Below are 24,181 nucleotides of genomic sequence, written 5' to 3' on the forward strand. Positions count from 1 at the left end.
CCTTCTCGACTCACGGGTTCACGCTCTGCGACTCTGCGACTCTGGGCAATAGCTTGCTTAATCTCCACAACGGCCCCTCGCGGCGGGATGCCTGGCTTTCACCTTGTGGATACCCTGCCGGGGCCTCTCACAGGGGAATACCAGGACGGGTTCCCTAGGCAAGCGCCAGGATGCCCTTTGTGGTGACAGGTCGCGCTATATAAGTATACCTACATTTACATTTACATTTACATTTGGTGGTCTCGGTGGTGGGTGCGGGGTGTCGGAGTTGAAGCTGTCGTGGATGTCTGTGATCTTGCGGTGAAAGAAGGTGGCCAGGGAGTCGCACAGGTCCTGTGATGGTGGAATGTCGTTGGTGTTGGTGTTAGAGCTGGGGTTGGAGTGTTCTTTCACAATGCTGAAGAGCTCTTTGGTGTCGTGTGCGTTGTTGTGTAGGCGGTCCTTGAAGGCGGTCCTCTTGGTGGTCCTGATGAGTTGGTGGTGTCTGCGGGTGGCGTTCATGTGGGCTGTGTGGCTGTCTGGTGTTCGGTCGTGGAGCCATTTCTTCTCCAGCTTCCGGCAGGTACACTTGGATGTCCGGTGGTCTTCAGTGAACCAGGCGGCTTTCCCCACTACCTTCTTGGTGATCAACGCTGGGAGAAAAACCTTGTCCTGACCAAACTAATGACCTCTAAACCCATTTAAATCCCCTCATAAGTTGTATATGCAACATTTGCCCTTAACAAGTAGTTATACCTTAAACAAGTAGAGCAAGGTTTTTTCCGACATAGATATCAAGGGTGATCTGGCTCTAAAATTAAAGCCATTTGCTGACTCCTGAGCTGCATATGTTAAAGCATTTTCCAGTGTTTTCTCGTTTAGAAGGCCTTCAGGGCAAACTGGGAGTGGCTTGAAAAACCTACCATTGTCGCAGGGGAAATGTTGGAAATTGGTTGAATAGATCATTATTGTCATTTTTCAATCAATATGATTGGCAACCGCAACACTGTTGTGAATTCTGGTACAGTGGAATTCTTGAGCTGTTTAACAGGATTGCGTTAAAACATTTCATGGCGAAAGGAGAATAATCCCTAAATGCGTTATTGCTTCTCTGTACTGAGTGTGGGGAGAATTAAGATTACAAATACATTTTTGAAAAGAGTTTGTCATTGGACTTATTGACACGTTTCGAAACTTCAGAAGTACCATTGCCAACAATATATATTTTTTCCAAATTTTTTAGGGTGTTCTTAATTTTGTCCAGTACAAGTTCAGTCACCTACAACCCAAGGAACGTCAGACCATGTGCGAACTCTCAAAGATGTTCTTGCTTTGCTTGAACTACTGGAAGTTGGAAACACCATCCCAGTTCCGGCAGCGGTCTCAAAATGAGGATGTGGCAACCTACAAAGTTAATTACACTAGGTAACACCAGGAATATAATCTTGATAAAAATATTCAGGGAACTAGTTCCCTCTGTGATTTTGCCCAGAATGGTTCAGTCAACCAGAGTAGTGGTAGTAACTCCTGTTTCCTGTCCACATTCTGAGGTCACCTAAAATGTGACCAGGGGTCAGGAAGCAAACTGAAACAGTGTTAGCCTCTATGAGAGAGGAAGACTTTGGTGAGAAGAAGGGCAGTTGATGCTCTAAGCATTATTGTACACATGTTATTGAATTAACCATGTTTAATTACACTTTTACCTAATTATTAACTACTTATGCTGTTTAGCAGAGTGCAAAAATCCTTCTTTTTTGGGGGGAATTGGCAAATTACTCTTTCTATACGTATTTACTGAAAATGTGTTCTACGTTGAAATTGAATTCCATTTATGGAATATAGTCTTCATATATGATATGTCTTTTGGTTTAAGCAGTGAAGGAAGATATTACAATTATGTTAAAAAGCAGCACCTTTGGAAGAAAATATATACTACTCTTCATGCAAATTGTTTTTATGACTTTGTTTTTCAGGTGGCTTTGCTACTGTCACGTTCCACAGAGCTGTGATAGTCTTCCTCGCTATGAAACCACACAGGTGTTTGGGCGAAGTCTCCTAAAGTCCATCTTCACAGTTACACGCCGACAGCTTCTGGAAAAGTTTCGAGTGGAGAAAGATAAGCTTGGCCCTGAGAAACGAACACTCATCCTCACCCATTTTCCTAAGTAAACGGCTTTAGCCCACATTCTCCTGCACTTTTTGTATGCTTTACCTTCTCTTTGCACACTTCATTTAGAGGATGGCTGGCTGTCCCCCTTGTTTGCACCCTTGCCTAAGTAAATGACTGTCTACTTCAATTTGTGCTCTTATGTATTAGTTTTCAAATGAATGCTCAATTTGAGTGGGGAATCTGGGATTACGCTTCTAGCCTCCTATATCCACATTTTAGCTGCAAAGCCACAGTTGTCATTTGGCCAAGACATACCATCCATTGTAAACTTAAGTACTCCTTTGGAATTATCCTCTTTTCCTGGCTTCTCTCTTTTCATAGTTTTTAACAGGGTATCCTGATTCCACTGCAAAGGAGCAGGAGGGCACTCTTTCAATGAAATTTACAATTTTAAGTGCTTTCCACTAATGGCGCTCTTTACTTGTGTCTCTGTGAGGGTTCTGTTCCTTACACTGTCACATTTTACATTGTAAATTTTTTAAGACCTTTGAAAGTGGCACTATACTTAGTAATTGAGAGCACCCACAAAGCCCAATTGTTCTGTTTCCTTTAATAAGTAGACCTACTGTCTTAAAACTGCCTAAAATATATATGCAGAGGTTCAGGTAAGAGCCAGACAACTCCCACTGCTGGTTAACTATTGATCATGCGCATGATGTTTAATAAGCAACTCTTTGGTATTAATTTGTGTCATCTGCCTAATTTCACCTTGGTTCCAACTTATTAAGGCTCAGACTGAAAGTTCTTAATTGTGCTCACAACGCATCAGTGTGCTTTATCTATACTCCTGGTGTTTTGATGTTGACTTAATTGCCTCTTCATTTTTTAGCTATACCTGTAAGGCCCCTCTATGCTATACAAGGCACTGTCTCTTCACTGCTTCAAGTTTATGATTTCAGACTGTGTGCTGAGCAGTTAAACAATTGAAAATGGACAGCAGAGCTACTCATGTTTTCATTTCAACACTAAAAGTGGTGTAGAAAGCTAGAGTTGGAGACCACTCAAACCCATGTATAATTATAAAACCAAACCCACAGTAGCTGACAGTGTTCGGTGTACTACAGAACCATTTCCGATGTACTCTTTGAAAACCCACCTTGCACTCTTCTTACAGCAGGCAATTATGAACACCATCCTTTAGTTTTAAATGTATAAGTTATTTCTTACTTTACTATACTGACCTTTGTAATCCTTTTGCATGATGCCTCATCTCAACCATTGTCGTCTTCAGTGCATTTGTTGAGATAGCAGCAGACAGATGTAAGAGTATGGAGAATTTTTTCACTAATAGTAGTCTTGCCTCAAGTGACTCCCTTTATGGATGCGCATTCACCTTTCCGGCTGTACCATTGCAATAGTAGTAAATACAGCTGTAGTCCTGTATCCCTGGTTAAACCAGCAGGGTATGCAAAGTGTTAGTGCTTTAAATGTACATGTTTAAAAAAAACAAAAAAAAACAAAAAAGTTTTTATATAGACAAAAGACTTTTTATCTTTGTGGAATATTGTGAGTTTTTATTAACTGTGCAATAAACAAATTCAAATACATGTAGGCACACTATATTTACATACCGTGATCTCACAATTAATTAGATGTTATGGCAGTTTGTCGCTCCGGGTGGACCTCAGTACTTGGTAATGTAATGAAGACAATAGACCAACAGCAATAGAATGACTTTTACTTTTTCTTTGGTTGCTTGTTTATTAGTGTCCAATTTGGTGACCTGTATTTTCCAGGTTCCTTTCCATGTTGGAGGAGGAGATCTATGGAGAAAACTCTCCCATATGGGAGTCTGATTTTACAGTGCCAGCCACAGAAGCAACACCTGTTGTGTCACGTCCCGGTATGGCAATTCATTCTTGTAAAATAGAAAATAATACACCTTGTTTTGTCCTTAAATCTCAATTTTATTGAAATGTGTGCTCTAGATACAAAACCTTATTGTTCTTTTAGCCAAAAAAATCGATTTTTGACTGGGCACATTAGGAGTTGTATTACACGTACAAAGGGTCTGTGTTTACAATTGCCTCAAGTTGTGGTCCTTGATCGATGAATACTGCTTCTGCATCCTTATCTATGTTCTTCACAGTGCAACCAATGGTAGGTTCCTATTCTAAAGTCACAAAAATATATTTGTGTTGGTCTTACATAATCTTTTGGCGTTTTAGCTTTCAGCCTAATTCAAGACAAAGGGTTTGTTAAAACTGTGGTTTGGGACTCTAGTGGCTTCAGTAGAACGCTGTTAGTGAATTAAGGTCGAGATGAATCGATCAAATATAGGATTTAATACAATTGTAATTTTGAATTCAAGTAATGTAATATATTTAATAACACATTTGAAATGTATTGTGGGTTGATCATTTTTTTAAAATTGGCTTCCCTCTTCCGTATTTGCAGCAGTGTATTTAGAGCCCTTAAAGTAGCTTCTATTCCATTTTCTTGATCTACAACTTTCATGCTAATTTTCCCTTCCTGCCTGCTAGTCCCATGTTTTCCAGCAGGAAAATTTTACTTTTACAGTTCTCTTGCTGAACCCCGAGGCTGGTAGTTCCACATGTGGGATTACAGATACTGTGGGGTTTCTGTTATTTCACAGTACTGGATTACAGACTTCAAACAAGCTTTCCCTGAAGTATGAGAAATAACCGTGAGAATTGTTGTTGGTGCACCTGTTCTAGCAGGGTTCCTCCACACAAGAAAACCCCATGCACCCCTGCATATTTTACCATTTTCTTCTAACCAATGTGTGCTTTGAGAGGAGATCGCATAATGCAGTATTCCCATGTCACTTATAATTCCAATTTAGATGAACTCCTGCATCTGCCCACATGTTGATTTTGAATAAGGGCCTCAGTATTTTAAATATATGGAGGCTGTAGGATCACAAATCTTACTTGGATTGGGAGGAAAAATAAATAGGATGTTACAATTTTTTATAAACTCTGACGTACTTGGATTAAAAAAGGATTCAGTTGGTTCAAGCCAATTACCAGCATTAAGCATCTACCATTTGTTTCTGTATGTGAAATCTATTTCTTCTTTTCATCAGTTGTTAGCCCTGCTGCAGTCCCAAGTGCTCACTTGTTCAGCAAAAACCTCAACACCACTTCACCCATGGCCTCCTTGGAAACTGCTCCCTCTGAGCCAGTGCCAGGTAAGATTTGTCCTCGGAGAACAATTCATTGCTTTATGGACCGAGGATAGTGTTTCGTGCAGGAATAATTTCTTTCACAAATGTTGTGCATGTTATCAAGACAACACATTGTTCACTGTTGCAAAGTGACTCATTTGTGGGTGGTTACCCCCAGTTTTTCCTTTGTTTGTGACTCAACCTGCTTGTAATCTTGAATTCTAACACTGGGACATTGCTATCCAATGCCCAGTGTATTTCCCCCCCTGATCCCTAAAGAATGTTGATATTGGCTTAAAACCTGATTGACACATTTAACGTTACTATAATGCCATAGTGTAAGGTGATAAGTACACCCATGGCACCAAAAGTTAAATGCATCTGGGGGACAGCAGCACCTACTGCTTTCCGGCCTACCCTTTGCAGCCTGACTGCAGCAGCTTGAACCATGCTGCACAGACATGTCAAAATCACCATTTTGACAGGTAGGGAAGCCTTAGTTTAAATATGAAATGCGTCACTCCTAAGCCCTAGTTGCTGCTCACAAGGGAGGGTGCTTCATATTTAAGAGTGGAACATGTGTGACATTAGAAATGGCATTTAGCCCCCAGTGACTAGGCCCACAATGACATTGTCACTGGTCAGGCTGTAACTGGTACATAAGAAAATTCATAGTATAGATTATACATTTGGTATGCACCAGCTACAGACACTATTAAAAGACTTAGATTGGATTTTTATTAAATACAACAATAATTGTAAAGTCAGAATTTTACAAATTGTTAGGGAAATGTAACTTTTTTAGTAAGTTGTCTTTATCTTGCCTAATACTGCTAAAGGATAATGTGCATTAGCTCTACAGCAACTTTCCAGCTGTTACTTGATCTGAATTGGGTATGAAAGATGTTGAGAGCAGAGACAATGGCCTGTGATTGAGAAGAAGTGTTCTTCCACTGGCAGGCTGACTAGATGGGGTGTGCTCATGGACATCATTTACCTTTAAGGGGCCTTCCCTGTCACATGTGCATGTGAGTTGACCACTGGAAAAGCCCCAGCTTTTGTCCCCCTAGTCAGGCTTGCACAAAACCCAGTGGGAGGAAAGCTACCTTCTGTTGGAAAGTGGGTTATTGGTAGGGGCAAATGTAGTTCCACTGGCAATAAGGCCACTAACACATGATAGGACTCAGCATAGGTCTTAGAAAAGTATTCCTTTGCTCAACCCTTAGTAACGTGGCTGCAAGCAGACAGGCTTAGCTTCAAAGACCGGTATGTAAAGCATTTAAAAAATAATTTCAGTAAATAATTAAGACACAACACAAAATGAAAATCCAACACCAATTTATAAAAATAGGTAATATTTTTATCTTTTAAATGACACCAAAACGAAAATAATCCACTGTAGGGAACCAGAGATATGAATTTTTAAAGATTAGTCCCTTTCTAGTGCTTAGAAACCAACAGTACGGTTTCTCTGTCAGGGGCACACCTTTATAAATTGTTCTGAAGAATTCTCACCACTGTAGTGGGTTGCCTTCTTCAGCTGTCCTGTTCAGTGTCCAGTTAGAACACCTTCCTGGCGTTCTGCTTGCAGGTCCTAAAGTATCTAACACACAATCCAAGGTTCTGGAATCTCCAAGAGGGTCATTGAAAGTGTGAAACTTCAATTCCGCAAACCACTTGAACAAAACCCTTACAAATCCACTGGCACTCCAGGCTTTGAATTCTTTGTGGGGCTCTCCAGGTGAGCTCTGTTAACCTGTAGCTTGCAGGGAGTTCCACTCTTGAGTCCTTTGGCAGCAAGGTAATCCACAGGGCTGCAGTTTCCCCTGGTGCAGTCTCCAGAGGTCAGGCCTTAGAGTTCCTTGCACAGCAAAAATCATCAGCAGGGCACTTCATGCTTCATTCAGTTTAAAGCAGCAGATCTGGAGGGCTCTGCCCCTCTCAGATACTTATTCAAAATTCTCTGGGTCAAGCACCAATTCTCTGCTGACCAATGAGAGGAGGGCAACTCCTCATAGTTATGACCACATCCTGTGGAGTGTGGCATTAGTTTGTCCCAGAGTGCATCATTCTTCCAAATCCATAATGGCTGATTTTCCAGCAAGGAGGTAAGAGCTGGCTAAACACACCCCCTACCATCTGCACATACCTTCTTTAAGCCTAGCCCTGACTCTGGGTCAAGTCTGTCATAGTGGACTGAAACCCAGGCCTCCCCTCTGCCTTTGAAGAGCGTAGTTTACGACGCCACCTCCTGGCCTGGCATTCCTATAGAACAGCACACTGCCCTCCCAGCAACCTGGCTAATCCACTTAACTCTGACCAATCAGGGCAGACCACTGAAAGGCTGAATTTGGACTTCAAAACAAGAAAGTCTCATAACTTATTTATGTACACTTTAGGAGAAATGTAACAATCTAATATTGATGGATTTACTACTACCATTCTGGGGAGTCTTTGAATGGTCCGGCTAGGCCTCTCCTATCAATATTTATTAATCAATCACTTCCTACCATGTTAACCTATGGGCCATGAGGTTTGCAATAGGGAAAATGACCTGAGCCACTTTTCAAGAACCATGGCTTATAAAACCATATTTAATAAGTATTTCCCTAATTTCTACAGTACCCCCACCCCCTGTGCAACTAGGGGAGACTTCAGGGGTTCTGAATCTGCTGAAATATTGCAGATCATCCTTACCCAATTCTTCTAGCATCAAAGTCGAATTTGAGCAGCTCTTTAATACAATGTGGGGAGTGAAATGTAAAATTTCTCTTTACCCAGGCATATAAAAACTCATTTTCGAAGAGCTCTCCTCATAGATAACTGACCCCCCACCCCTGGGACACCTAGGGGTGACCCTGGGGGTCCCTAATATGCAAAAACATGGTAGGTTTTTCATTTTTAAAGCCCCCTACCCCCAAAGTCGAGTTTGGGCACGATTTAAAGTTTAAAAGCTGTCCTGGCCACCAGGGATGCTTTTAAACTGACCTCAGGCTTCAGCAATGCACACATTCTAGTGCAGAAAATCTGCTGGCCTCTAAACTGCCATGCCCGAGGATACTGGAGACTTCTAGGTAGTTTCAATCCCCTGCCCTATTACATACTAGGAGCTTATTGGGTAGGTCATGCCAATTACAGGGGTTCCCCACCATACCATAGTGTGCCCTAGTGTATGTTGGGTGTCTTAACTGTATTCTTATGTGTTCCTTTTAGCTTGGCACTGGCCCTGCTCCTGGTTAAACAGAGCCCAGGGTCAGTCAGTCAGTCAGTTACCATCAGTTCCAGTCAGCAAAAAGTTGGGGGGTGCCCAGGGCACAGGTGACTTTGTAACACCCCCAAACAGGTTTTGAGTCACCACTGAGGAGGGGGATTGCACGTTACCTTACCCACACCTCTGTGTGGGCGCACTGATTCTACGCAAGGGAAAAACAGCTTCCCCAGCTTAAATTTTGATATTGAGGGGCACTGGGACGGTTTGCAGTGAGGAGCACTGGGGTTGACAAACCGCACCAACTGAAAATGTGGGTAGGCCTGCTTCCAGTACCTTTCATTCCTTGGTTAGGATTTGCCCAGGAGCCGTCCACATCCACTCGTTGGTGCCAGGCATTAATGTGGCAATCTCAGGAACTCGCCTCAGAATGCTTTCTGAAACAATGGACTATAAGAGCAGCACTGGACCTGCTGCGATCTGTGATCTGAAAGAGCCTTGAAGCACTGTAAGACCTATTCACTCTTGTACCCAGGACAAAGAAGTGAACTACACTGGTCAGTTGGCTGCCAACCTGTGTGGCTACAGGTACACAGCAAGCTGCAAGACACCTTTTCCTGGAAGTACCCAGCTAACCAGTGGCAACTGGACCTGGTCTGGAGTTTCCAGTTGGCCTCTTCCTTACAATACAACGTTTTTTTTAGATACCCTTGTATGATGTAGTGGGCGGGTTTGGAAGTGTACTTCAACTGTAGTTTGGATTCCAGAAGGAAGTTTGGAAACTTTGAAAACATTTTCCTTCAGAGCCTCTGGGGGAACTGTGGGAAAGACTATCCAAATGCAATTCCAAGGCATGAGATTGAATTTCATCTTTGTCCTCGTCAAGGCTCCCACCACTGCCAAAAAACTGATTGAGTCCCAATCAGCGTTGTTACTTAGAAATATTTTAGCATTAAGTCTCCTAAGCCCCAAGACTAACCTGCTTTTAGTATCCAGCCTTTGGTTCCACAGCAGCGGCTATAGTTTCAGCTGTGACCTACTCAAGGAGGATTTTTCTTCTCAAAAAGTGGCAAACTTTCATAGAGTCTAATCCTCTTGGTGTATCCGACCAGTGTTCCTTTGCAGTCAGCCTTAAATCCTGTGTAGGTCCTGATCTACTGTTTCTAGAGACTATCATTTGCACTTCTCACTTTTTGGTGCTGTTTTGACTTAAATCTCTAAAAAATCTTATCTCCGGTTCCCCTTACTAAATTTGTCATTTTTGTCTAATTGTACTCCTAATATTTCTCTCTTTACATTCCCGTTGGTTGTGGAATTTTATTGTTACTTTTTATAGTATGTTGTAAATGAATGTGCTGTGAATTACGCTCTACCCGCTGGTATCTTGTTTACTTACTGTTGAATATTTGGACATTGAGTATAGACCGTGGTAAGCTCTTAAAGGGGCACCCATGAACTTTAAAAGAGTCAGAAAAGAAAAGGACAATGTGGCAGGACATTGTACATTTAGTGAGTGTCTTCAAATGCCCCCCCCAAAATCAAGAAACCCGACTGAGATACAACACCACCACCCTCCACGCACTCAACACCGGCCGACCAGCCACCTGCTACCAAGCCACTCCGAAGCGCACCCACGGACCCTTCTCCTGCCAAACCTGCAAATTCACATGCGTCCGAACCTACATCCCACCACACAGACCAGGCAACAACAACAACCAACTCAAGTGCATCCTGCTCAACACCCACCCCGTCCATAAGCACGTCGTCGAACTCTGGGACCTCTTTGACACAACAGCACCAGACGTCACCTTCCTCACAGAAACCTGGATGAACGCCTCCACAGCCCCCGACATCGCCATAGTCATCCTGAACGGCTACAAGATCACCAGAAAGGACTGCGTCAACCAAACCGGAGGAGGAATCGCCATCATCTACAGGAACACCATCGACGTCACAACCAACTCCGAAGATGCCCTCGCCACCGCCGAATACCTACACTTCCAGAGCCACACCGACCCCAAGACCACCCTCAGAAGAACCCTCGTCTACAGACCACCGAGCCCACGTACACAATTCAGTGAAGCCATCGCCGACCTAATCAGCCCACATACCCTTGCCTCACCAGACTACATCCTCCTAGGGGACCTGAACTTCCACCTGGAGAACAACAATGACCACAACACCACCACCCTGCTTGACAACCTTGCCAACCTCTGACTCAAGCAACTGGTGAACACCGCCACCCACTACGCCGGCCACACGCTCGACCCCATCTTCTCTGCCAGCAGCCACGTTGCCTTCAGCCACTCCACCGGACTACACTGGACGACCACAGCTGCATCCACTTCACCTTTAAGAAGACCACATCCCACCACCGCCCGCAACAGATCCCCCGTAGATGCTGGAGCAAATTCACTGCAGACCAGCTAACCACATCACTGAGCCAGATCCCACCTATCACCACCACTGACACCAACAACGCAGCCCGCAACCTCACACAGTGGATCATAAACTGCGCCGACGCCCTTGACAACCCTCCAGGCAAGCCCGGCAACAGGAAAACAACGTGGTTCACCGACGACCTCAAAGAATCGAAGAAATCCAGCCGAACCCTCGGGAAAACCTGGCGCCGCAAACAGACGACAGAAAACATGACAGCCCTCAAGAACACCACCCGCAAACACCACCAGCTGATCCGCACCACCAAAAGACATCGTTCAAAGAACGGCTGGACAACAACACACACAACAGCAAGGAACTCTTCAGCATCGTAAAAGAGCCCTCCAATCCCAACGCCAACAGCAACAACATCACACCGTCGCAAGACCTCTGCAACTCCCTCGCCACGTTCTTTCACCGCAAGATCGCCGATATCCACAACAGCTTCAACGCCCAGACTCCGCCCCCAGCCACCGAACCAACGCCCCCTACAACCACCCTCAGCGCTTGTACTCCCAACAGCCCACGCTATGAACACCATCCACTCCGGGTCTCCTTCCGACCCATGTCCTCACCACATCTTCAACAAAGCTGACGCCATCAATGCTCCCCACCTAGGGAACGTCATAAACAACTCCCTTGCATCCGCCACCTTCCTAGAGAGCTGGAAGCACGCAGAGATCAACGCCCTACTGAAGAAACCCACAGCGGACCCTAAAGACCTCAAAAACCTCCGCCCCATCTCTCTTCCGTTCCCGGCGATAGTGATTGAGAAGATAGTCAATAAACAGCTGACCGCATTCCTCGAGGCCAATGGATCACTCTACCCATCCCAGTCCGGATTACGAGCCAACCACAGCACCGAGACCCTCCTCATCGCAGCCACCAACGACATCAGGACCCTATTCGACAACTGGGAAACCACCGCCCTCATCCTCCTAGACCTCTCAGCTGCCTTTGATACAGTCTGCCATCGCACCCTAATAACCCGCCTCCACAACGCCGGGATCCAAGGTAAAGCCCTGGACTGGATCACCTCGTTCCTCTCCGACAGAACCCAGAGAGTCCGCCTCCCTCCCACTCCACGGCCACCAAGATCATCTGCGGCGTACCCCGAGGCTCATCGCTCAGCCCAACCCTCTTCAATATCTACATGAGCCCCCTCGTCACCATCGCACGCAAACATAACCTCAACATCTCTTACGCCGATGACACCCAGCTGATACTCTCCCTCACCAAAGACCCAGCCACCGCCAAACTCAACCTCCAGGAAGGAATGAAAAACGTTGCTGAATGGATGAACTGGGGAGGCTGAGTGAGCTAAAGAATGGTGATGGATTAAACCCAGATCTGGTGACTCTGGGTGAGTGTTTGATTTTCTCAAACGCTCTGTCCATCATCCCCTTTTGTATCGAATGGATGAAACTCAGCAGTCTGAAACTGAACTCAGACAAGACGGAGGTCCTCATCCTCGGACCATCTCCATCCGCCTGGGACAGCTCCTGGTGGCCCACAGTACTGGGCACCTCACCGACACCCACTGACCATGCATGCAACCTGGGATTCATCCTGGACTCCTCTCTCACGATGACCAAGCAAGTCAATGCCATCTCATCTTCATGCTTCAACACCCTGCGCATGCTCCGTAAGATCTTCCGACGGATCACTACCGGAACTAGAAAGACGGTCACCCAGGCCCTCGTCACCAGCCGACTAGACTAAGGGAACATCCTATACGCTGGAACCACAGTCAAACTTCAGAAAAGACTCCAACGCATACAGAACGCATCCGCACGACTCATCCTCGACATCCCCCGCCACAGCCACATATCAGCCCACCTGAGAGACTTGCACTGGCTCCCGGTCAACAAAAGGATCACGTTCAGGCTCCTCACCCACCCACACAAAGCGCTCCACGATATAGGCCCTGAATACCTCAACAACCGCCTCACGTTCTACACTCCGACACGCAAACTCCGCTCCGCCAGCCTCGCCCTTGCCACCGTCCCACGGATCCGCAGAACCACCGCTGGAGGACGATCATTCTCCTACCTGGCGGACAAAACGTGGAACTCCCTCCCTGCCCACCTACGACTGACCGATGAACCACCTCACATTCAGGAAACACCTCAAGACCTGGCTCTTCAAGCAGTAGCGGCACTCCCCCACCCAGCGCCTTGAGACCCCCACGGGTGAGCAGCGCGCTCTACAACTGTATTGATTGATTGATTGATAGCTTGTCATGGCTGTCTGATTGGCAGGAAGGGAGGGGGTAAGGAATGAAAGAGGCCACAGATGATGACATTTTCTACTTACACTGAGGTTCGTAATAGTGACATAACCTACACCTGAGAAAGCAGTACTTTTTAAAAATGTTGTATTTTTTAGAGAATGACCAACAGCTGCCTGAAGCTCAGTGCTGAAAAGAGAGAAGTCCTCGTCCTCTGTACCACCCCTTCAGCATGGGACAACACATGGTGGCCGACTGCCCTTGGAAACCCACCTACCCCCTCAGACCACGCCAAGAACCTCTGCATCATTCTCGACTAATCACTCCCCATGAACTGCCAGGTCAACGCCGTCCCCTCCAGCAGCTTCAACACCCTCCGCATCTTCTGCAAGACTTTCAAGTCAAGGAAGACAGTCACCCACGCACTCATCGTCAGCAGGCTGGACTACAGAAACACACTCTACGCTGGCATCATCAAGTCCCTACTATGCAAACTCTAGACTATTTAGAACGCTGCCGCCAGACTCGTCCTCGGCATCCCCCGGCACAAACGCATCACCCGGACAAGAGGGTCACCTTCAAAATCCTCACTTACACCTACGAGTGCCTACACAACAATGGACCCACATACCTCAATGACAGAATCAACTTCATCTACAGAGCCAGAGCAGGTGGGAGATCCTTCTCCCACGTTGCAGCCAAGACATGGAACAACCTACCGGCAGACATCAGACGAGCCCCCTCCCTGAACACCTTTAGGAAGACCCTCAAGACCTGGCTCTTCGGCTAGACAGTTCTACAGACCCCCTCCTATTCACCCCCAGTGCCTTGAGACCCTCACTGGTGAGTAGCGTGCTTTACAATTCCCTGATTGATTGATTGACTGACTGCCACATTCTACAGCTCCCCTACCAGCTTCCACTTGGGGTGTCTTGGCATTTATCTGCATTGTTCGATGTTTTCCAGTTCAGGAGACCATACGCTCCTCCTTTAGGAAGCATTAGATCTGACCCGCCCTTATCAAAGAAGATCCTGGGTATTACACTCATTAGTTCCTTGTAAGGAAGTAAGGCAGCTGATTCTGTTCCTGCCAGGATTTTTACATACTACCATTTATTTCCTGTAGAAGTTCAGAATGGTGACTTTGATCCCAGTATTTACAACTGTCAAGGTTGGTGGCTGTCGCCAATTGGTGCAGGATGCTCTCTTCCATGTACATGATAGGAAAGCCCTCTGCTTCATGGCGGAAAACATTTGTACTGATACAGGTCATTGTCCTTCAACCGCAGGCCCCCATGTCTTCACCAAGATCATGGTGGCTAGCTTTCTGTGGTTGCAGATTTCACAACTTCTCCTATCAAAACGATTGTCCTCAGTGCTTCATCTATGGGTTTAGTGTGACCCCAAACACTATCCACGGGACTCTGTCCCCTAAGTGATTATTGGCGGTTACCAGGACTATGGACCACTTATTAGAAAATGTTGGTTTGAGGCTTCCTACAGTACAGGGATCTTTCATCAGGAAGTGCAGCCCATGCCAAGCTCATACTTTATAGCTTACATCAGTGCCTGGCAGAGCACTGCCATAATATTCTGAACTTCCAATCCAAGCTTGTTCCGGTCCTCTCATTCCTAGTGTCCATGCTCCTACTCTTTTAGTGGGCTGATTCTTTCCCATACTGCACCCACCAGTCAACTTCAAACAGCTCATTGGAGTTTGAGTGAGTATTCACTGCAGGGAACTCTCAATCTGTGCTTTGTGGTAAATGATCACATCCATCCCTCCACTTTAAAATGCTGAAGCTGAAAGAGTCTTTGTCTTTTTTTTGTTCTAGCTCTGTAGCTTTCCTATTGTGGATTGAAACGGCCCTATCCTCTTTTACTTTGCAGGAGGGCTTGACATCCAGGTAGCGGGTAGGCTGAGCAAGTGTCTTCCTTCCCCATGACTCCAATTACCAGCTATGGGGCCTGGGATCACCAAGACACTGATGTTTTTGCTGTCCACTATCGCAAAGTGGGTTGCGGCCACCTAATCCCCCCTGGATTTAAAAATTTTAACTACATTGTTTTTGGCCTTTTACTGTGATTGATCCTCACGACCCGAGTCGTCTCATTCATAGTTCATTTTCCATGAATTTACTGAGTGCTAACCTCTAGTGACTGCGTTTTAAGTTCTGGCCGATGCTGTGTAGCTAGGATAAGAGGGTACCGGCTGGTTACATTTGAGCACAGACGTGATGGCTTCATGTGTGAGCCTGGTATCTACCACAGATAACCTGTCGCTGAAAGGACCAGTTGGGGATTCTCACTGATCTGCGTTGGGTTTTATATTGTGAGTTGGCATTGGTATTGTCGTCTGTAGTACCTAATGAAGGTCTGTAGTGCCTAATCTGCATTGCACATTTTTAGACCTGGCGCCATTGGTGTGGGTCTCCCTTCCATTTTTGCTGTTGCCTCATGTATCTTTTCTGGTATTAGATGCTTTGGGCACTGTGTCACTGCTATCCAGTGCCACAGTGCAAGTGCTCCCTACTGTAAATTGATGTACTAATCAGTGATTCCATGTTTGGCTATTTGGTTTACTTGTCAGACCCTAGTCTAGTGCACTGAGTGTGCCAGGACGTGTAATCCAAATGCTGCGGTGGGCCTGTAGCACTGGTTGTGCCACCCACAGAAGCGGCCTTGTAAAATGTGTCTAAGGTCTGCCATTGCAGAGCCTGCGTGCAGTCTGGTACTGTCATGCTGACTGGGCAAGTGCACCCACTTCCCAGTCCCTAAACCTTCCCCTTTCTTCATATCAGTTACACCTACCATAGTCGTCCTCGTCGCCAATGTAAAGATGAGTCCAAGAAATATTATAATTGTAGTCTTTATTGAAGAGTAAGTACAGGAACCTCCAGCTCATCCACAGCCTGCTTCACAGCTCAGTTTCATCTCTCAAGAGATAACATTCTAAGCTGCTAGGCAACCATTAACATTCTACATTAGTCATCTCTACAGTAGGCCCAAGGGCAGGGTGCATTTTAAGTATAAGGTAGGACAAGCCCTGGTGTGTGTGGCATGTCCTAATAGTGAATTACAGCCATTTTCGTTTTTCACTATTGCAGGGCTACCTGTTCTCCATAGGCCAGAATGGGCTGTTATAATTGTTACATTTTGTAATCCTAACAGGCTCAGAGAACATGGTAGAAATTCGAGTTTAGTATGCCTTTTTGTGAAGTTTATTTTAATATTCTGTGTTTGCAAATACCTCTTTTAGAAAGTAGGTATTTGCTTGTCTAACCATTCAAACCTGCCTCTGCTAGTTTGTGTATTCCTATGTCTGGTTTCTGTTAGTGACAGGGCTGGGGCATTCCAGGATAAAGGCTGAGTCCCACAGTGGTGAATAGAGAGATCTGCATCCAGATGGGAGGGAGGAGTGCACCTGAACTCTGAATAGGGCTGTGCCTGCCTTCCACAATGCTGGCTCCATCCCCTGGGGAGCGGCCGATGTCTCTGCCCTGCACACTGAAAGAAGAGAAGGAGTCCTGTCAACAAAGTGCTCCAGGACTGTACTTGCCTTCCACAATGCTGGCTCCACCTCCTGTGGGGAGTCTGATGTGCATGCCCTGCACTGTGAAAGGAAAGGAGAAGTCTGGTAAACAGAGTGCTTCAGAACTGGTTTGGACTGGGCACAGGCCCCCCTCCCCTCAGAGAACAAAGGATTTCTGGGTATAAATATTGGGACCCTGATCCCATGAAATTAGATCACTTTGGACTACAAGAAGAAACCTTTACTGAGGAGAGGAACCTGAAGAAACTGAAGAGAGACTATTCCCAAGCTGAAGTACTGCTTGGGGGATTGACCTGCAGTGGTTGCCTTACTGCCCAAGGGAGGAGAAAGGAACTTTGTGTACTTTGCTTTCAACTTGTGAAGGATCTCCAAGGGCTTGGAAAAGAGCTTGCCTCCTGCTGAAGTCTCAGGGACAACAGACTTCACCTCCAGCTCCCCAGCATTCTTTTGGAAGTGCCTGCTGCTGTTTTGGGCCTTCTGAGGAACTGCGTGTCAAAAGGAGCTGGAAGCGCGACTCAACGAGAAGAAGCATATCGCCGTCGCTGTACCTGCCGTCACAACTCCGGAGAGAGGAGGGAGTCGCCGCTGGAACTGTCGCACTGCACCGCATCGGAGAGAAGTGTGCCGCAACGAAGAGGAAGCGTGTCGCCATCGCTGCTGCTGCTGTCGCAACTCCGAAGAAGGAGGGTGTCACCGCTGTGGTTGTCGCACTGCACCGCATCAGGAGAATAATCTCGCAACGAGGTCGGAGCGTGTCGCCGTCGCTGTGCCTGCTGTCGCAACTCCGGAGAAGGAGGGTGTCTCCGCTGGAACTGTCGTACTGCACGGCATCGATCAAGAGCACCTCGCATCCCCGAGAAGCGCACCGCCGTCTGAGCTGCTGCCGTCCCATCTTGGATGTCGCCGCTGTAGTTGTCGCATCGAGCGGAAGCTTCACGCATCGTGGAGAAGAGCGGTGCCGCTGGAGCTGTTGCCGTCGCATCGTAAGGGTGTCGCCGCTGCAGTCCATGCATCGAACCGAGAGCTTCTCACATCCCCGAGAAGCGTGCTGCATCTGGAAGATCTTCACGTCTTTATTTCTTTGTATCTGAACTTTGCCGCATTTTCCATCGCTGCAACATTGCTTGTCGTGGAAGCACAACGCAACTTAAGGTACTTTGACGCAGAGTGTCGCATCTAAGAACTGAACAGAACTAAGCTTAATCTACCATCTTAAAGTAATCATAGTGTGTATTTTTGTCGTTTATGGTCTTGTGGTAACTCTATATAAAGTCTACTTATTTTTTATATAAAACCTGTGTGGTGTCCATTTGTAGTGTTGTCACTGGGTTACTGTATGTGGTCACAACTGCTTAACTTACAACGCCTCTGGAATAAGCCTTGACTGCTCGCGCCACACAACCTAGAGGGTGAGCAGTGGTTATTTTAGGTGTGTAATCCCCTTGTCCTGACTATAGGAGAGGGTCCCTAATTGTCACATGTACCTACCTGTGCCATCTAGAGACCCCCAGATCTAACACACATTGAGGAAAATCTGCACTAAAAATCAGTTTACCCCCACTTAGGCTGGAAGGGGCCAGTGAGGTATCAATCTAGGGGTAAACATGTGTCCCGAACGCAGATAGATTTACACTAGCTGACTCAGCTCAGAATCCCACTCCAGGCCTTTTTCTTATCTACTGGGCCAAGCTAATTACTCAGCTCTTCATTTAGAAGGCCCAAGGTCTCCCCACACTATAGAGCCATTAACCGTGCTTGACCCAGTTCCTGCCTTTTCTCCAATATGGAAGCATTGCTACGTAAAGATGCATTGAAGTGAACTATAAACTTACCTGTAAAAATTCATATCTAAAAAAGTACTTACTTGATAACAAAGTTCTTGGTATCAAAATGTATATAAAAAAAGTAGTTATTTTTCTAAATTGGTCTCGGATTTATTCTTGCATGCGTGCCTCATTTTATTGCCTCGGTGAGTACAACAAATGATTAGCACTACCCTCTGATAAGCCTAACTGTTCGTCCACAAAAGAGAGCATTTTGGTTATCATTTGTACCTCTGTAAACCAATTGGGGTTTGCCTGGGTTCTCTACACAGTCTACCTCGTTTTAGGTCACTGTATAAAGAGCCAGTTTCCTCCAAAAGGCAGTAGGCTTGTCTTAATTATTGTGAAAAGAATATTTTAAAATCGGTATGCATTTATGGGTGGATTGTTACTACTCTAAGCCTTCAGAGATATTTTGTTACATGGAATTTCACTGATTACTGTAGTTGGTAAGGGTTTTATCTTGGTTATCCCGTTTGACAAACCATGTGGATAAAAGATGTGCATCCTTTTAACAAGGCCTGTGTATTTTGCTCACTCCTAATAGTTCTATCTAGTGCCATAGGTTTGATCAGTTTTATTGTCAAAAACTATAACAGAGGCTTTTGCCCTGGCTTACGGATTGTGAAAGACATTCGTTAAAGTCAATGGGTCTTTAACGGGGACTCTTATCACACTGGTTTGCAGACTGTATACAGGTATTTTCTTAAATGAAGTCTCCCAGGTGTTCAGTAGCATTGCAATTCGGCCACCCTCAGCTATGTTAAGTGTTGTTACTGCAGACATATACCTGTCGTGTTTACCCAGCAGAATATTACCTTTTGCTAATTTTTATCTTTTATTTTATTGTGCGTATGTTGTCGAGTGTTTGTGTTATATCGTGGTTCTCTAAGTGCATGAATGCAAGAAAGAATCAGTGGGTGGAGGAAGGGATCCTTGTGTGTAAGAATGAGTGACAGTGAGTGTATGATGACTTGCGGGCCTAACCCATTAATGACTGAAGATGTACTTTCATTTATAAGCCCACAGTTTGGAATTGCCAGTGCTTTAATCCTTTAATTGCTATTGCTGCGCTTCTTTCATAGAAAGCTGGGCAATGTTTAAATTAGTAATTCCCTTTTAGTAAGTTCAGCAAATGTTTTAGTGGTTTATGCCTGCGTAAAAATGTAGATGAGTGTCTCTCAAATGTGACACCTGCTAACAGACCTTTCTCCTTTGCAAACAGGTGAAAAAAGGAAATTGAATGAGAGTCTGACACTTGAGGATGCCAAGAGAATCCGTGTTATGGGCGATATTCCAATGGAGCTCGTCAATGAAGTTATGTTGACCATCACAGACCCAGCCGCCATGCTGGGGCCAGAGGTAAACAGTAGGCATCAATATAGACACTCCAGTATTAGAGACCCATTCTTTCTTGTTAGTCTGTGAGAGCCTTCTTCCAGCTTCTTCCTCCACTTTCTAAAAGCTAGAAAGATGAGACAACGCACTCCAGTATACTTTCACAGCTTGCAATTTAGTTAATCTGCAAAGAAACTGGAGGCTACTAACTACAGATTCCTCGCTTAAATAATTACACCAGGTACCAGATTGGATCCTGAAGCTCTTGCAATATCTCCTGCATTTCAGTAGTGTCTCCATATGCCTCCATCACAATTGTGTTCCATCGCCAGACATGACAATATAGACGTGTTTGTAGGCATCAATCCTTTTGTCCGTTCTCTTGATGCTTAATGTGTGCGCCTACAAAATCAAGCAACTGGCCATGTAGGCCTTTTTACCTGTTCGTTAGCCATGCTGCTCAGTATCCATGCTCAAGGATGCTTTGCAGCTTGGCTAAAATCATTGGCCAATAGGTCCCAATGCGAGACCTGTTGGGTTTGCCAATGCTTATTAGGTTAAAGCCTGCCGGACAGTTCAGCTGTCTTGTTGTGAAAGACTTATTGACTTTTTTTGTTTTGTCACCTTTTTTTCTTGCTTTCTCTTCAATGCTTTTATTCATTTATTTTTATCCTGTCCATCAAATCTTTGTTCCTGTGGAGCATAACCTGTTTTCTATCTCTGATTGACTCTTATTTTTCCACAAGTTTCTGCTTTTTGGAAGCTTTTTCTCTCCATGCGTTTCCACCATTCCGTGTTTCCCACTTCTTCCCGCACATTTTGTTTTGTAATATTATATGAGTTCTACTTTAAGCACCCTTTTCGATCAAGCCGCTGTCAGTGCCTATACAGTGTTATACAGATTTGCTCTTTCATTTGCTCCATTTTATGCCTTTTCATGTAGGGCCCTTCCTATACTATTATGTGCTCTTTTTTTTTCCAGTTAACACTAAAACTTAAACCACCATCCTTTTCTTAAGCCTTCCATGAGAGTGCATGCGATTTTACCATTCAGTGTGTTTACTCGTTTTTCTCCGTGCAATTCTTTTCATAACGTTATAAAAATGTCATTTTCAACAACTTTGTATTTAGAGCTGCTCTTCTGTACTCTTTCCCTTTTATACAGCTACACCCTTTGAGTCGCTCTCCCATGCTCTTTACCTACACGTTCTCTTGTTCCTTTGCTTCCACACACGTGCCCTCCGTTTTGCTTCCCCTCACCTGTGCCTCAGTGTTGCTTCCCCAAACCTTTGTGTTGCTTCCCTCACCTACATTTTTTCCCTCACTTGTAAATTTTTGTATTTATTCCTACAAATGTGTAAACAAAATAATTTTGTTTGTGCTCACATGATTGGTCCGTGCACCTACAAAATGTTTCATCTAACCATGTAGACTTTTTTTTCTTATTAGCAGTGCTGCTCAAAATCAAGGATGTTGTCCAGCATGGCTAAAACCATTGGTAAAGCCAATAGGTCCCAAACACGAAACCTTTTGGCATTGCCAACGCTTGTAATTGCTATGAATTATCATCTGGTGTTTGTGAAATTTAGGGACAGATCGACGTAAGAGGATGGACTTCAATGTCTGCACACTCTTGCATCATGCAATATCGTTTCTCTTGCTAAACTATTTTTTTTCTCACCCAATGTTTCTGAACATTGGTTTGTTTTTCTAGTGTCCGTTTATGTGGACAAGAAAAATAAACCTTAATTCATATTTTATAGATCTGCCCCCAACTGCTGCAGCAAAGTAGAACTTTTCTCTGTGTCGATTTATTTACGGCTAGGGGTGCCACTTGCTGGCAGGCAGTCATCGCCAGCCTGAATCCATCTAATCCACTACTAAACACCAAAACTGTTAAGTTTCTCCGGATGGCTGCGACTAAACTGGACTTTGTCAACTCTACCAGTACTGTGGAAACACGCTTTTAGATGCTGTAATTCTTGTTCCTTTGCGTCTCTCATTACTGCATGGATAACATGGGTGCTGGCAGAACCCACTACAATAACTTTGTCCTTAACGCTTAGCTTATGATTAATCATACAGCGGCTAGCATATCCTTGTCCACTTTTGCTGGGTTCAGCCACGTCATTATCTTTATTTTTTTTACACACTGCACTTTAGCACTCACACTGCTGTTCACAACAGTTTCAAAATGATTAAATCTGCTGCTCTACTTTCTCAACTCTGGCATTGCCCCGCTTTTTTAGAATATTTTATCACTACTCTCTGCACTGGTCTACTCTAAACTTTACTGTTTGGTCTGCATGAGGACAGCCTTGTGACCTGTTTTTCGTTTAGCATCGATTGTCGATCTGTCGCTCCACAATAGGCCTGTGTTTTGCATAATCAATCAAGAGTATTTGTAAAGCGCGCTACTCACCCGCTAGCGTCTCAAGGCGCGGCGGGGCGGGGGAGGGGGGGCTGCTACTGCTCGAAAAGCCAGGTCTTGAGTTGCTTCCTGAAGGAGAGATGGTCCTGGGCGAGTCGTAAGTGGGTGGGGAGGGTGTTCCAGGTCTTGGCCGCCAGGTAGGTGAAGGATCTTCCTCCGGTGGTGGTTGTGCGGATCCGTGGGACTGTGGCGAGGGCGAGGCTGGCGGAGCGGAGCTGGCGGGTTGGCGTGTAGAACGTGCGGCGGTTGTTGAGGTATTCGGGGCCCAAGTCGTTGAGAGCCTTGTGTGCGTGGGTGAGGAGTCTGAATATGTTCCTTTTGCTGACGGGCAGCCAGTGCAGGTCCCTCAGGTGGGCGGAGATATGGCTGTGTCGGGGGATGTCCAAGACGAGTCGTGCTGAGGCGTTCTGGATGCGCTGGAGTCTTTTCTGTAGTTTGGCGGTGGTCCTAGCATAGAGGGCGTTTCCGTAGTCCAGACGGCTGATGACGAGGACCTGGGTTACCGTTTTCCTGGTACCAGTGGGGATCCAGCGGAAGATCTTATGGAGCATGCAGAGTGTGTTGAAGCAGGAGGAGGTAACAGCTTTAACTTGCCTGGCCATCGTGAGGGAGAAGTCAAGGATGAAGCCCAGGTTGCGTGCGTGGTCTGTGGGCTTGGGTGGGGGGCCCAGAGCAGGGGGCCACCAGGAGTCGTCCCAGGCGGAGATGGATGGGCCGAGGATGAGGACTTCTGTCTTGTCTGAGTTCAGTTGCAAGCGGCTGAGCTTCATCCAGTCTGCGATGTCCTTCATTCCGTCCTGGAAGCTGGCTCTGGCGGAGGTAGGGTCGTTGGTGAGGGAGAGGATCAGTTGGGTATCATCGGCGTAGGAGATGATGTTGAGGTTGTGCTTGCGTGCGATGGCTGCGAGGGGGCTCATGTAGACGTTGAAGTGGGTGGGGCTGAGCGAGGAGCCTTGAGGTACGCCGCAGATGATCTTGGTGGCTTCTGCGAGAAAGGGCGGGAGACGGACTCTTTGGGTTCTGTCGGAGAGGAAGGAGATGATCCATTCCAGGGCCTTTCCTTGGATCCCAGCGTGGCGGAGGCGGGTTGTTAGGGTGCGGTGGCAGACCGTGTCGAACGCAGCTGAAAGGTCGAGCAGGATGAGGGCGGCGGTTTCTCCGTTGTCCAGCAGGGTCCGATGTCATTGGTGGCCGCGATGAGGGTGGTCTCGTTGCTGTGATTCGCTCGGAATCTGGACTGCGATGGTTCGAGGGAGCCGTTCGTCTCCAGGAAGGCTGTTAGCTGTTTGTTGACTCTTTTCTCAATGACTTTTGCAGGGAAGGGGAGGAGGGAGATGGACCGGAAGTTCTTTCAGGTCTGAGGGGTCTGCGGTGGGTTTCTTCAGGAGGGCGCTGATCTCTGCGTGCTTCCAGCTCTCCGGGAAGGTGGCGGATATGAAGGAGTTGTTGATGATGTCCCGAAGTATGGGTGCGATGATGGATCCGGCTTTTTGAAGATGTGGTGTGGGCAGGGATCGGCTTGGGAGCCAGAGTGGATGGTGTTCATCGTGCGGGTAGTATCTTCCGTGCTGACCTGAGTCCAGACGCACATGGTGGTGGTGGGGGGTGTAGGTTCGGTGGTGGGGTACGTGTTCTGAGCGCCGAAGCTGTCGTGTATGTCGACGATCTTACGGTGAAAAAAGGTGGCCAGAGTTGCAGAGGAATTGAGAAGGCGTGATGTCGTCGTCGCTGGCGTTGGGGTTGGAGAGCTCTTTTACGACGTTGAAGAGTTCCTTGCTGTTGTGGGTGTTGTTGTCCAGTCGTTCTCTGAAGGATGACCTTTTCGTGGTGCGGATCAGCTGGTGGTGTTTGCGAGTGGCGTTCTTGAGGGCTGTCATGTT

At 46.1% G+C, this 24,181-nt stretch overlaps 1 protein-coding gene across 1 annotated transcript in view; it reads left to right on the plus strand.

The window, feature by feature from the left end:
* The window catches only part of KAT2A (lysine acetyltransferase 2A), a 181,351-nt gene that overhangs the window by 65,544 nt on the left and 91,626 nt on the right, over positions 1-24,181 (plus strand). Inside the window, exons 5-9 of the mRNA XM_086924140.1 lie at positions 1,223-1,404; positions 1,953-2,144; positions 3,886-3,992; positions 5,199-5,303; positions 19,758-19,894. Of these exons, the coding sequence (XP_086780266.1) occupies positions 1,223-1,404; positions 1,953-2,144; positions 3,886-3,992; positions 5,199-5,303; positions 19,758-19,894 (723 nt within the window). The remainder of the gene's footprint in view (positions 1-1,222; positions 1,405-1,952; positions 2,145-3,885; positions 3,993-5,198; positions 5,304-19,757; positions 19,895-24,181) is intronic.

The sequence above is a fragment of the Lissotriton vulgaris genome, chromosome 5 (assembly GCF_964263255.1).
Source record: "Lissotriton vulgaris chromosome 5, aLisVul1.2, whole genome shotgun sequence".
In the NCBI taxonomy this organism is placed as follows: domain Eukaryota; kingdom Metazoa; phylum Chordata; class Amphibia; order Caudata; family Salamandridae; genus Lissotriton; species Lissotriton vulgaris.